The following is a 15,247-nucleotide window of genomic DNA, read 5'->3' as shown; positions in this document are numbered from 1 at the left end:
ATAGGTTGTGCTAACAAAACTTCTAAACGTTTATCCCTCAGAGAAAGTAATTTTATGAAAATAATTGCTATCAAGGTCCACTGTATTGGCTTGAACATAATATTATTTGCTTTCAACATAAATGTATTTACTAACAACCGGATATCTGAACTTATAGATAAACTCAACAATCCCAGTGACCGTAATAAATCTGGTAACATTTTGTTCAAGTGTTGACACACTATTCTCCTACGTAATGCATTTTGGGCATTCTTATCTACTAATGGTAGTTGAGTTATATTATCTTCTTCTGTTGGTTCTATTTTCTCCACAATTTCTGGTGTAGGTATTTCTGTCTGACCAGCATAGAAAGCTTTGACTTTCAACTGTATCTTCTTACTCTCTTCTTGAATTATTGAATAATCTGGTAGTGGTTTCATTTCTCTGTGTAAAGTCTGAGCATCATACTTCTTATCTTCCAACTCAAGCATGTTTAATTTCTTGCATAGAGCTTGGTACTGGTCATAAGCATTTGAATTGTAAAATACACCTTTTGCATAGTTGTTCAAGTACTCTTTTATACATTCTCCTTTGTCAGCTACAAGCTCTTTTACTTTCTCCTCTCCTAGTAAGAAAAGGAGAGTGTCTATTGTAAACCATTCTGCTACACATTTCTCTACTTCAATAGTTAGTGTTGTAACCACAGGCTGTTTTTTCATAGGAGTCTTTTTCTTACTTTTATTTTGAGATTTGTCTTTATCAGGCACTTCTGGTACACTTGTTAGTATTGGGTCTATTTTTTGCTCAGGTTTCTCTATAATCTCACCTACTATGTTTAATGGATTTGCTACTTGTTTCTTATTTTCCTTTTTGGGAATATTTAGGTTTGATTTTGTAGTATTTAATTTCATTTGTTTTGCAATTTCTATATCTGATTTTCCTTCAATACATATTGGTGTACCTGGTGGATCTTTCGATACATTGTCATTATTATTTGAATTTGTGTTTAACATCTTATTATTATCATTCCTTTTGCTGTCTTCACTTGGACAATCTATAACCTTGTCTTCAGTAATCTTGAGTTGTGTTATACCATCCATTATATCTTTTGTAGGAACTTCACTTCCATTCTCTCCTTCATTACTGTTACATATTTCTGTATCCATACTTCCAGTAATCTCTTTAAAACTGGCACTAGTGAAGTCATTGATGGATGTAAAGGATTTCTTAACAGGTTTGATCCTCTCAATTAAAGAGACATCTATCTCCTGTCCCATGCTGCCCGCAGAGTCCAGAGGCAACAGGTGGAAAGTAGGTATGACCTCATACTCCCTAAACCACAATGGACTTGTCAAGAGCTGTTTTTTGACATGCATGGCGGATTTGTAACAGCTGTTACTACAATAGTTCTTTCTCGCGGTAATATCGTACACTTTGTTAGTTTTTACTGATATTCGGTACTTCTGTTTGGGTATATCTTTCTCGGAGATGCTTCTCGAACATATTGGATATCCGCAGAGGTGGATTATAGATCGCTCTTCAACAACGTCGTCGAAGTGTGTTTGGTTGATTTCCGGAAGGCATTGTAATAAATACTGCTCAGTGATACCTTTTTCAAGCAGACTTTCGACGATATATTGAGCTCTGGCGTTGCACTCGCGTTTTTTTAAGATTGCTTGTCGAATTTGTTCCTTTGTCATTTCTTCTATCTTCGATGGCTTTTTTTTAGTAGTTTTGGTTGCAGTCTCCATTGTTGATGTGATGAAATAAACTATACAAATTAAACACTCCGAACCAAATAAATTAAAAACTGTAAACTCTCTTAGAAATCGTAACCAACTCGTAAATAATTGAAATAGGTTATAATATCAATACTTAAGTGATGCGAAAGGATATCGATAAATTGATATTTACATTAAAAACTGTAATAATATAATGTTTTTTATACATTGATACAGTCACGCCAGTGAATAATATAAAAAAAATATCTTCTGGTTATGTGTCTCGTGATATATTCCTTAATTATTTCAGGAACAGGACAAGTAATGAATTATATTAGTAGTTAATAATTTAGTATCTAGAAATTTGTCAATTTCTTTAATGTGTTTTTTATTTTAGTCTTTATTAAATGTGTTCTTTGTTATGACCAACTTAATTATGCTTTAAAATGTATTTGGCATAATTATTATATTTTTTCTTGCACAATAAATTGTTACACGTATAACTTGCCATAATGTTACTTAATAAAGCCTTACTTAATACAATCTTAATTTACAAATTCTATAAAAGTTCTTCTTTCAACTGCCCTTAACCCACCCTAATACAACACATTCGAGGTGGAATACCTAAATGAAGACAAAATATTCGTTTACAAAATGTGGTTCGGAAAGGATTTGGATTAGTTTTAGCGACTACTCGCTTAAGTGACTGCAACATATCCATGGGCAGTAAATATCGGTAAAAATATTTTAAAAACGTACAAAAGATATGCTTTACGCTATCTGAAAATCGGACCTAGAGACTTCTAGCCACAGCCCATACGCCTTGCACCAATATACTAGACCTATATGTCAATAACTAATTCTGTTTTAAGAAAATAAAACACAAAAATTGTTTGACGTATTAATATACTGGACATTTTATTTATTTATCTATATTTTGTTGCACTTGGAATCCCTACCACCTGAGTTTATTGACAGCAGAGAACAACTGTCAACTTGACAGTTCGGAACGGATTTGTTCCTGGAGCCTGTTACAAACAAATACCCTGAAATATTAAGCAGTTTAGTTGCATATTATTACATTTTTAATTTAACTATTAAAAAGAAAACAATACTCTTATTACAATATAATTGTTTGATTAAGGTGTTTTTAATTTCTTATAAAAACATTTCAAATTAGCATGTAACATCAATTATGAAAGATTGTAAGTCTAACTGGTGTCATAAATGCTTTTTATGTTATGCCAATAATTATCATTCGGAATTTCGTATGATTTGAAGCAGTCAGTACATTATAATTCTCTTTGAGTCAGTACTTCTGTCAAGACGATAAAAGTAAAATTTCTTTGTCATTGCAATTTACAAATTAAATGATATATTTACCATAAATACTTATCTAAATATTTCAAATAAATCCTCATATTCCAAGAAAACTACGTGAATATAACGTGTAGTGTAACTGCGAGTGACAGTTTATTATTTTAAAGGTGCTCTAAATATATTATTTACATTTCAAATTATTTATCAATGAGTTAGATAACGATGGTAACTTGTGATAGTGCCGGGCGATTAGTAAACAGGAATGGGACTTTGTCTGCACTAAGTGAGATTATATCGCATTAGGAAGTGAAGGTAAGTGCAACATACTATGTAAGTCTATAACAAACTATTATTTTTGTGTGAAACATTGTCGTACATTATATGTATAGAGTTATTTCTTTGTACTGTATCACTGATATATTGAAAGATAATGCACTATACATTGTACTATACCCTATAAATATGCAGGCTCATAGCCAAGAACTGTTTGAGTGGTGCAGGGGGTGGATACAATGGAAATTTCTGTTAATAAGTATACTCAATACATTATAACATTGTATAGATATTTGAAATAAATTATCAATCTGTAAATAAACAATTCAGCATAGAGTTAAGTTAAGGATATTGAGGGCTAATTATTATTGAATTTATCCCTCCAGTCTATGGAAGTTTAACCAAATAGTTTAATTGCACACGCGTAGCTGTTTGACAAGTCATGACGGGTTAATTGATGCAAAAGTTGTACTGTTAACTTTTCCTACACAATTATAATGTTGATAAAAGGCATACATATTACTTGAACACATGCTATATGGTTTCTTTGTGCTAAACTTTTTCTGTCCATAAGTTATTATGTTTACACTGCTCAATAAATGTTATTCAAAGTATTTCACAATCCATTAGATTTCGTCAGGGATATCACATAACTAGCATTAGTAAAAACTGCATGAATGACAAAAAAAAGATAAGTTAAAACTAAAAGTGTCAATGATTACTCTGCATTTTATATATCTTTGCCTGCTATCCAGTGCTATTTACATGTTTTTTTTACTTTATTTGGAATAAAAAACAACTTATACTTTACACACAGCTATAATTAAAGTTAAGACTAAACATGCTATATGCTATGTCCCTATGGTGCTATCTCCGACAATTTGCTTCTTAATGTTTCATTAAACAACTCAACAATATTTTCTCAGGTTTCTAACTATCTCCAAGCAGATTTTAGTATGCCAGTGTGATTAACTAATTATTTTGTAGATAATATTTCCATACTTGTTGACAGTGATGTTAATTGATTAATTATGGATTTTAAAAGATATTCTTGTATCATAATTAATATTGTATGTAAATTATTAGATTAGGTTTGGTCAGGTAAAACATATTTTTAATTCATGTCAAGGTGCTACAGATAGCATTAAAATATTAGTCAGTTTAATACATTTATTTTTTTATGTGAGCATAGCATCAGGCCAAATTTTGACAATAGTATTCATACAAACATTTTGTTATTGTCTTTATTTATAACGGTAAAAGGCTTCGATCCACCCAATGCGCTGCAACAGTAAGCGGTGTTGTGTTGCGGTTGTGATGTTGTGGCATCCTTATAAAAATATCAATGGTATGGTCCCAACGGGTGTCCAAAACCACCATCACACATCACAATAAAACCACTAAAACGAGGCAGGGAGGGGTGCAAATATTGCTGATTGCATTGCCATGTTGCGGCGACGCATCAGTTTGACCACGAATGCGATAAAACATTTGCGGTGCGGTGCGGCGCCGCAATGTTTCGTGCGACCAGACTGAAATGGTTTGAGAAGGGTGGTACTCACACGAGATAACAACTATGTAATGTTTATTGCAAAGCAACTCGCCAACCCGACGCCCATGAACGGGGAGACATTTGTCGTAGGCCTAGGCACACAGTTATGTGTATATTGTATACCTCATGGTACCCAAATTCATATTGAGTCCTAAGGGCTCCTGAACATTACCTGGCCTACTCCCCTACTACCATCCTAGGAGGGTTCCATTTCCTTCTAGTACACTTCCTTCCCAACTATCCCCTTCCAACTTTCCTCCAGGGTCCTATGGTAGCTAATTCGAGGGAAACCAGTATCCTGTTTGCAGGTTTCCCTCGGGGTTGACTGTGGGGTCTGATACTGAAAAAAAAACTCGCGTCACACCCCGCACCGCACGTTGTCAACAATCTCAATTACACATTGTTCCAGTTGCTTTACGGTTCTAATCGTTTGCAGTTGAGTCAGGTACTTATACAAATTTAGTTTTTATAAAATTTTAATAGAAGAGTATTTATCATACTAATACACTTATCTCGCTTTAATTTCTGATCGGCATAATATATTTTTAACGAATACTCCAAAAACCATTTCGCTTAGTATTTGCGACCGCTTTCCAGATATTAAGATTTTACGGAGATTTAATACCAGTCAAATCATGCAAAAAAATGTTTTTCAATCTCTGAATGGAATTTATGACCTTCTGTCCATAGTGGGACATTATAGACTACCATTAGACCAAGATGGCAATAAAATAATATTCCCACTAAACAATAAATCGATTATCGACAACATATATAAATTTTAGTTTATTATTATCATAATAACAATGTGAGTCAAACGCTAGCGACAATCCCATTGACGAATAATAAATTCGACTATGTTTTATTAACACGCAGTCTATTGTTCTTAACATTGTTTGAAATAACACGCAGTATCACGCGGGTCGGTGTGTGAAGATTAGGACCAGTGCGAAATGCGAATATAGTGAAAGTCTATTGATGTAATAGTGAATTTGTGAGTGAAATAATTGGAGCGCTGTCGGCGGGCAAAATTGGAGGGAAAATTATTGTGGTAGTATAAAGTTTAGTGTACAGTGTATTAATGATCTGCGATTTAATTGTACTAGAATAAATAAGAAGCAGACAGGTTGGCACGGCATGGCATGAAAACTCAGCATGTCTAAAATCTACATGCAAGCACATTCTGACAGGAATCATTGCATATATTCTTATTAACGTTATGTCTTATTTTAACAGAATTAATTTATTGTCAAAATTTGAAGTATAATATGTGCGTTGGGGTTAAATCGGACGCTTTTTCGACGTGTTAAACAGTCTCCTCGAATTATTTTTTTACAAGAATTCTATAGAAGTTATCATTATGAATCATTAACTTAGCTATATGTTATTAAATATACAAAATGGTATATATTTTTTCAATTCCTTATATTATAACAGTTAATGTTTTATAAGGTTTTAAAAAAGCACCGTACTTTTAGAAATGTGTGAGAAAGATAGGACCTTCACAGGTATAGTTCGGACTACTCTCTAAAACCGTTTATGTTGAAGGGATTCTAAAATCCATAAAAAGAGTATATTCTGATCTAGATAGTCATTTATAAACATTCAAAAAATTTAATAAATTGCGTAAGATATTTTTAGATCCGAACTTAGTTTTTTTAATAGTTCTAGGCATACGATCTTACCCCTCATGATTGACACTGTAGATATTTACAAAAATATTCGAAGAAATAGAACATACACATGTAAATAAATAACAAATAAACAAAATTGATCATTCACCTGAACTAAAAAAAAATACATAATTACTGAATTCAGACGTTTTCGTGTGTAAATTTTGACACAAACTTGCAATATTTTACAAGTGCTAGATCGCACGATTTTTATCCGTTCTTTAACGACAAATAATTGTATGCGTAAAGATCGGATCTCAGGGAATATACGTGTTTCGACAAATGTGAATAAACAAGTCACAAGATTTATTTCCTTTTTGATACTATACAACTACTAAATTAATTTAAAATAGTGAATATTAAATTAAAATTAGGCAAATTCTTGACTGCCTCGGTGGCGTAGTTGTATTGCATGTCCGGTACAATAGCGCTCTGAGGTCCTGGGTTCGAATCCCGGGTCGGGCAAAGTGATATTTGGGTTTTTCTACTCAGTATCAGCCCGGAGTCTGGAATTTGTGCCCGATGTGGCGATAGGCTCGCCCCTATCACATCATGGGACGGAACATACTTGGCGAAAAGTGGGTGCCCTAGTTGCGCCTCTGCATACCCCTTCGGGGATAAATGCGTGATGTTATGTATGTATGTATGTAATTCTTGCATGGGGTTAATCCGGATCTGCCAGGGAACGACGAAATACCGATATTTTATTTGTTAGCACCGTAAACATTATTTACTTGACGGAATCATTTATGTGAACTAGTGGAACGTAGGGAACAAAATGGGGTCTCAGGTAGTGTTGTCTAAAAACAAAAATTATAACACAATTGCAAGTTATTTGATTTATACGATGTTACACCTCCTACGATCTTACCCCAACGCGCCCTATAGAATCGAGGTATGTTAAAACTCGGCGCCTAAACACCCCTCGCTGAGACATCTCGGCAATAGACAATAAGTTTAAGCTGCTCTTTCCCGACCGGACCTGACTTATAAGTCATTCCCTATTATTATGATGAGATTTTTTTATGTTTCATTCTATATTCAGAGGACGAATAAAGCGAGTATGCAATGTCAGCAAGGAATTGATGCCTTCTTTTAATTTTTTGTTGTTGACCTTTTCAAATCCCAACAAATCAAAGAGTATTTATTATTACGTAGTACTAAAAATCTGGGTACTTTCCGTAAGGAAAAGATAAAATTCATTATAAAGCCTTCATTAATGTGACAATCAGTAATAAAACCTAACTTTGGTCCACAATCCCATACCGTATAATAATATAGCAGTCTAAAGACACGTATATAATTAAAAATAACAATTAATTAATTTAATACGCTAACTTTCGCTTTATATGCTAAATTATTTTTCAGTTGTTTAAACAATTTTGTTTGTGCTACTAATTAAACAGAAATCCACGTGTGTGACAATGTTTAAAATTCAACCTTGAGATATCTCATATTATGTTAGTTTTGAAATCGTTCTTTCTCAAGAAATCATATTGCTGACACTGCAGCCCTATGAGAGTTCGCGCTAAACGTTCTTTGCGCATGTGCCTGCATGGATTTGATGTAGTTTTCATGACTAGGTGCGTGCTTGATTTTATTTTATCCAATTCTTGATAATCGTCTTAGAAAACTCATATAGATTGTTACGAATACTTATCGTAAATGAATGCCTGTAAGTACAAAGCAAAAATAGAAAACGTATTTGATAAATGGCAAAATATATTTTGCTTGCGTAATTCGGAACAGTTTAATATCTCACTGAAAACCCGCGCGAAGTTGCTCCTTACTTATCAAATTCGTTTTCTATTTAGGCTATGTACAATCAAAAACTGCTGCTTGAGGATGCTGCTGTTAAATTCCGTGTGATTTCGTCGAAGCAGGAGCAGCCTGATAAAATTACCTTCTTCATACACTTGGGTATGGATATGTCGTGGTACTTCTAAACTAATATAAGTAAGCTTGGTTGCTAAACTCAATTATAATTTGTCATTGAGCGCGTATGAATATTTCTATTTCTTGCAATTCTATATTGGTATTTGGTATCTAATAAAGGATATCCTTAATGTATTCATTCGCCTCAATATGTTTTTAATTGTGGAAGCCCAATTTAGCAATATTATTAACCTAGGTCAATCTCTGCTTGGAGTGTATTCCATAGTATTTTCAGACACAAACTCACTGCAAATGTGTACTGACGTGTAAGGGAGCGTGTCGCGTCCTCCCATTCCCAAGCACTTGAGACAAGTGCCTGTGATTTATGAAACATATCGCAATTGGATAATTAAAGGGAGTATTATTCAATTTAAAACGTGAGGTTGAGTGACTGGAGAATCTTCACAATGCATCATTGGAGATTGTTATTGTGACCCTTTACGGGTTATTTGTAACTGAAGACATCGTGGGAAACTGAGAAAAGAATGTCGCATTGAAAGAATGCATCCTCAAAAAGGGTTAGTGTCAGGTAGGCGGGCGGTATTGAAAACAAAGCGAAAATCTTTCCGCAACAGCCTGTAAAAATTGCACCGACCCCAAACAAAGAAAAGCAGGTAGATGGGTAAGAAAACCTTTTAAAGAATTTATTTCTTGCCAGCAGACAACACCAGCACGATGCACATGTGGATGTGGTTCGGGTACGATCTGGGCGAGTTCCTGTTCGCGGGGCTCGAGGTGACCACGCGCTGGGCGTTCGCGCTCACGTGGATAGCGCTTTTCTTCGTCGCGCTGCTCTTCGAGGGCTCCAAGGTTTGACCTACATTTATCATCTTTAGCCCATTTCAGACGATCCTAATTGGTGTCTTGGGTTGAATTCAGAAAATTTTACAATTGGAGTGAAGTTTGCTTCACGTGCTATAGCAGATGATGAAAATCGTCCAATCAGAATAAAGATTGGCATGTTTACAGATTTATTTTGGTTGGTTTATTCTCAGGATAAACACGAAGATACCAATTGGTACTTACGTTACTTCTTTTACTGTGCCTATAAGTGCTTTACTTTTTTGTAAAAAACTGTTCGACAAGGCGACAAAACTGCTTACCTGATGAGGAAATGTCAGGCTTAGTCAGAAAATCGTATATTAGATGAATATTGTCGGTAATATCTGCCTTATCCTCAGGTGTACTTGGCACAAGTGCAGCGCGAGGCTCTTAAGAAGCTATATCCACATCGATCCGACGAACGACGCACTCTACTATGTGACAGGTGAGTTGGAACTTGTTAACTCAACCTAAATATATTACATACTTAGAGCTTCCTTCCCAATATTTAAGAAAATTTTATCCGTTGTTAACGGATTACAGAGCTACTGCAGGTACTTATTTGCTCACAATTTACGTTTTTGTATTTGGTCGCCTTATATATGATCAATTTAAAAGTCTTGGGTCAAGCGCTCTTGTTTCCTTAACGCTAAATATTACAAAACAAACAAAGTGCAATAAAAACCGGTGCGACTCGTTACGTGTTCACCTCTGTAGATGATAAATATTATATTATACAGGTGCCGATGCAAGAAGATCATGTGACTGTTTTCTATCGAGCGATAAATGGATATTGTTGTTGTTTCTCGGGAGTTCCACTAGACAATAAAAACATGCAAACACTGGCCACTTATATATGTCTGATTCATATAAAAACATGTTCAATGTATCTCAATTCTTTGATCCAAGCAGGGAGAGTATTGCAATTTCTGGACGGTGCTGCATGCGTTTAAGCTAGCGAGACTGTAAACTTCTGTACCGGAATACTTACTAATCTATGTATCTAATCAGGCAGTATCCATCTACCGCTGAGTATAAGCCTTCTCTTTCCCACCCCATTCTTCATTACTGGAGGTAGGATATATTTCATATTCGCCCGGATAGCGACCACCTTTCACAAGGTGTTAAAACCCGCCATAGTGGCTCGCGTGTGTCGCGTTCGGAGACCAGCCTGTGTATAACCGGTTCCAAAAGACCACTAATTGTGTCGACTGCCGAGGAGTAATCATCTCTCGTCAGTCAACATCCTATTGAACCCAACTACGTATCATCAGATGCAGTACTTTGCCCGACCCATATAATAAAAAAAAATCTCTGTCCTGTGCTAGTCTTACCCATTTTCCTGCGTGCTTGCCGAAATATCGTGCGAGATTGCCTGCCTATCGATACTTACTAATAGGGAATGTAAATAAGTTTTCCCTCTTGATCGTGGCAGCAACTGTTCGTGTCTATGTTTTCCTGGTACCTACTTGCTATAAGACATGAGTTTTGTTATTTATTCAGGTGCAACACTATACTTCCCCACCGGTTAAACTACAGTAATAGCAATACATATAAATATTCTAGAGTATTTTTTTTATTTATTATCCTTCATTACGTAGTACCGGAAGTTGTTGCTAGCCGGATTTTAGTTGGATTGTTTGAAATCGTTTGGCCGGTGAGAGGCGCGCGCGCCGCCGCCCGCTTCGTCTGGAACTGTGTCAATGTTACAACAAATACGTATTCATTTATTTAATGTAATTAAAATTTTATGCCATTTATATTAATTTTGTAATAGTCTGACAAAACGATTTCGTTTCAAGTCGAAAGTAGGAAAACAATATTGGGTAAAGTTGTGACATGACGCCGCGCTGCGGTTTTTGCATTATCTTGTTTAGTAGTCAGGCTTGTTTAGCGTCTATAGTGCAACGCGTGATAAGTCACAACGCAGCCTTGATAAGGTAGGACGCGGGTTCGATTCCTGCATTGATACACGTGTGTTATTTGCGAATATTTGATTAGATTGAATCCCTACTTCCTCTTATTGAGACCCGCGTCTCGCAAAGCGCCACATAGCACTGCACTGCGTATTTCACTTTACAACATTCGGTAAATATTTAGTTTCATGTTTATGAACAACATGGACTAGTGAAATCACTCAACTAAGCAGCTTCAAGTGTCTGTTGATAATTATTGTTGTTGTTGAGATTACGCGGTGTTTTGATAACGGCCGCTGATAACACGTCGATGTGTTGATATGTATAAGGTAACTTGGGAGAACTTAACCCCCACTGCGTATTCTTAGCGGATATAAATGGACGTAGGGTAGGTGCGTTGGTTACTTCCCTATCTGTCTCGTCGGAGATGAAATTTTGTAATGTATGACTCAATGGGTCAACTTTGTCTAGTGGCGGTCACATGGTAAAGTGGTATAAGGCAGTGATTAAATAGGCCGCTGTTGCATATTTTTGACGTGTGACATGACATGACATGTCAGTATTTAGGGGTCCCCTGAAACTTGGAGAGGATGGGTGAAAGCAGTGTAAGACACCAAAACGACGCGCAAATCGTAGCTTGTTAAGTCAAACAAAATTTAATCTACTTTTCCTTAACTGACTCCGGGAAGGAAAATATTAAAATAAATAAATCTGTTACATATATACATACCTAGAATATAATTGAAATGATACAGGACCCATATCATATTAGAACATGGAATATGGAAGTTCCAACAAATAGTTTTAAAGATACTGTCTTTTCTTAGTTTATTAGTTCTGAGTATGGTGCAGTTTAATTTACGCAACTCCGTTTAGTAAATATGAAAGATTTTTATTAATAAATTAGGTGTTATTTATTGTACAATAAATTATAACTAATTTCGAATGTATCCTCATTTATCAGCAAATATTTAGACCGGATTAAGTACGTGATTAATGTTAGATTTATCATTATTAATGTAGCATAACTTGACTGGGTTTTTCCATCTTATAAATTACGCAGTCGCAGTTTAGAGTCATGAAGTAAGCGATGAAAGACCCCTGTGCCTCGGAAAGTTCGTAAAGCCGTTGGTCCCGCGCCTAATCTCTCTCCGTTCATGTATTGCCGTCTCACCGGACTGTGAGAGTGAAGAAATAGATAGTGCATCTGTGTATTGCGCACACATTTATGCACTTTATAATATTTCCTGTATACTTGACTCTCCATTGAGATTGACCCCTGTGGCTAAAATTCGGCTAGGAGGGGATTCATTCAATCTTGAACATGCAACAATGTTTACGTTAGAAAACTCCATAGTTTTCTAGATAGATTTCTTGCATTAAAAGTTCATGTAGGTAGGAAGCATAGTTTTGTCTATACAAGCAGGAGTGTGTAAGCAAATGCTGTGTTAAAATATGTACTATTGTACGTTAGTCTACAAATATGTTTTTTATCGCAATTTACCAAATCACTGTCTGTTGCCGATGAAGTCTACACAGTACATATACTATAAAAACGCGAATGTTTTGTCTACGTTCTGTCAATCTGATATAACAATATATTAAATTAAAACATCATAAATTTTAGTTATTTAACTGTTACTGGGGTAATGTCTTATCACGTTAACCGCAATTAGTGATATAAACAAAATCATTGAAATAAAATAAAAATACTGTGACGTGATTTTTTTTTACAATAAGGGCCTCATTACGCAATGGCGAATTTAGGAAGGTGAATCGGGCAATCGTCCGGAGCCTCGCGCGGTGTCTTGGGGGGACCCTTTTTTAGCATCTTACCTACGAAACTTGAAATCGAAGCTTCCTATCGCTACGGCTAGGACTTTGCGTTAATTTTTTTTTTACTCCGTATGGGGCCTCGTGTCGTTTTTATTTGGCCGTGTTCTCGCGTGTGTTAAAGCTGCCACAGACAATGCGTCTCGTTAGTCGACATTATAATTGGACTACAAGGTATTTAGATTCAACTTTGAAGTCTAAGGTTCCGCCAGCGCGAAAAAGTTTTTCCGGGATAATAGTCCCGCTTTATATTTTCCCTGGATAAAATGGAATCTATATTTAAGTTAGACCTTTTGCAGTATATCATTGAAAACTGCATTCAAATCCATGCAGTAGTTTTAACATGATACATGTAGAAACATAAAGAGAAAATTGTATACAAAACTGCTCGTTTTGCTCTAATAAAGACCCACCGTATTATTTTTTCTTCACTATCTATAATGTACAGACATCAGCCTATAGCATGTTACAATATTATTATATGTAAAGATTTTTCTATTAAATTATCTATACTCTATAATTAGCAATTAGGACCTGTCGGGTTTAAAACATAAATGTATTTGCCAGGGAACAAGGCAACATGGAGCCGACGACGAGCCGCAACGCGAGCACGGGTCAGGTCAGCAGGTGGGCGTCTTTCAAGATACGGTAAGTATTTAGTATGGAGCTTAGTTGGTATGCGTAGTTAGTGATGTGGTAGTTTGTCCTTTAGTTTCTAGCAGCTTATACAGAGTGTTGCAAAAGATGGTAGACCAATGTTTAGTTTATTTACATAGTGGTGTTTTGTAAACAAGTAGTTATTAAGTAAATATATTGGAATAATTATCTGTGACTAGGTGTCTCATTGATAGTGTTCGTAAGATAGAGTTGTGAAGTTTTGTCTTTAATGTAATTAAGATATATGATGGTAGAATTTATTTTGTAAAATTAAAGTTTAAGTGGTGGAACGAACGTAGTGAACAGAACTCTAAGTTACATAATATGGAATTAATATTTCTATACCAATTATTTAAATTTCCAGTACACTGGTAAGCGCATCAGTCGGCTGCGTGTTCGTGGTGCACAACGTGATTTTAGCTACCTGTTGATGCTGGCGGTGATGGTGTACAACGTGCATCTGCTACTCGCAGTAGTGTTCGGCATGATGCTCGGTGAGTGATAACTAGAGAAAAGGGTCGACTGTAGAATACCGCTGTTTGTGAACACCCTTTATGCAATATAATGTTACGAGATGCAAAATAATATTACAAAGATTGGACGCCACTGTAATCTATATTAAATATTTACATTAGCAGTGTAGAAAATTTAGCACTCAAGTTGAAAAAAATCCGCGCAAGCAATTTCCTATAAGCTAATCGAGCACTCTGATAGGGTAATAATGTACACCACGGATAAAATTAAAAGAAAGGGTCCTGTCACATGAGCTTTTAGATTTGATTACAATAGGCATGGCAAAAACGCCGGAAACTTACGAAATTCAAATCTAGTCTCAACAAGTTCCATGTAGTATACAACCCCAGATGTTATTTGCACACTGTTTAAAATGATGTTGCGCTCTTCATGCCAGAGACCATACTTCCAAAGTACGTGATGAGTATACTTCTGTTGTAAATATGGTATATGTTCTTAGTAATTAAATAAAGTTAGTAAAAAGATGTTATTGACATGAGTGTTTATTTCGGACTAAGAGAAGTAACTATGGCAAACAAAATACAATTAGTTCTAAAAATAGAACATATAAAAAATAATAAGTCACGACGAGGTTACAATCTCCAACAGCCGCCATAATCGCAGTTGTGACAGAAACAAAACAAATAAAATAATTAAGTTTCTAAACCTAAGTTAACTACACATCGTTTACATGTGCTAGAGGTCCGAGGGCCTTCGTTAGTACATCAGCAGGCATATCGTTACTTTTATATATTCTAACTTAACAATATTATTAGATACCTTTTCCTAATAAAGTGAAACCTAGTATCTATATGCTTCGTCCTGCTGTGGTGTACAAGATTTCGAAACAAGATTAATGGCACTTTGGCTGTCAGAAGCTAAGTTAACTGAACAAAAGTATACCTGTTATCTCGTATATAAACCGACGTAAGTAACACGCTTCCTTCGTGGCAGACGCTAATGCCATACATTCTGATTCGCCGAACTTAACGCAACAGTAGGTTGCTTCTTGGATTCCCATGATACTGGACCTCCACTTAACTTGTAAACATA

At 35.5% G+C, this 15,247-nt stretch overlaps 1 protein-coding gene and 1 non-coding gene across 2 annotated transcripts; one reads left to right on the top strand and one right to left on the bottom strand.

Moving 5' to 3' along the window:
* Positions 1-5: 5 nt before the first annotated feature.
* Positions 6-1,874, bottom strand: LOC119191157 (putative RNA polymerase II subunit B1 CTD phosphatase RPAP2; the record flags this gene model as incomplete). The annotated part of the gene is made up of 1 exon (XM_037445046.1): positions 6-1,874. A coding segment is annotated over exon 1 (1,725 nt), but the record flags the coding sequence as incomplete, so codon positions are not given.
* A 1,062-nt stretch (positions 1,875-2,936) lies between these two features.
* LOC115449662 lies at positions 2,937-14,435 on the top strand. The gene is made up of 5 exons (XR_005113384.1): positions 2,937-3,332; positions 9,115-9,263; positions 9,635-9,720; positions 13,592-13,672; positions 14,046-14,435. It is a non-coding gene; the product is annotated as an uncharacterized LOC115449662 (transcript).
* Positions 14,436-15,247: the final 812 nt, after the last annotated feature.

Source organism: Manduca sexta, unplaced genomic scaffold (assembly GCF_014839805.1).
Source record: "Manduca sexta isolate Smith_Timp_Sample1 unplaced genomic scaffold, JHU_Msex_v1.0 HiC_scaffold_1123, whole genome shotgun sequence".
In the NCBI taxonomy this organism is placed as follows: domain Eukaryota; kingdom Metazoa; phylum Arthropoda; class Insecta; order Lepidoptera; family Sphingidae; genus Manduca; species Manduca sexta.
This window is presented reverse-complemented; position numbering and strand designations above follow the sequence as displayed.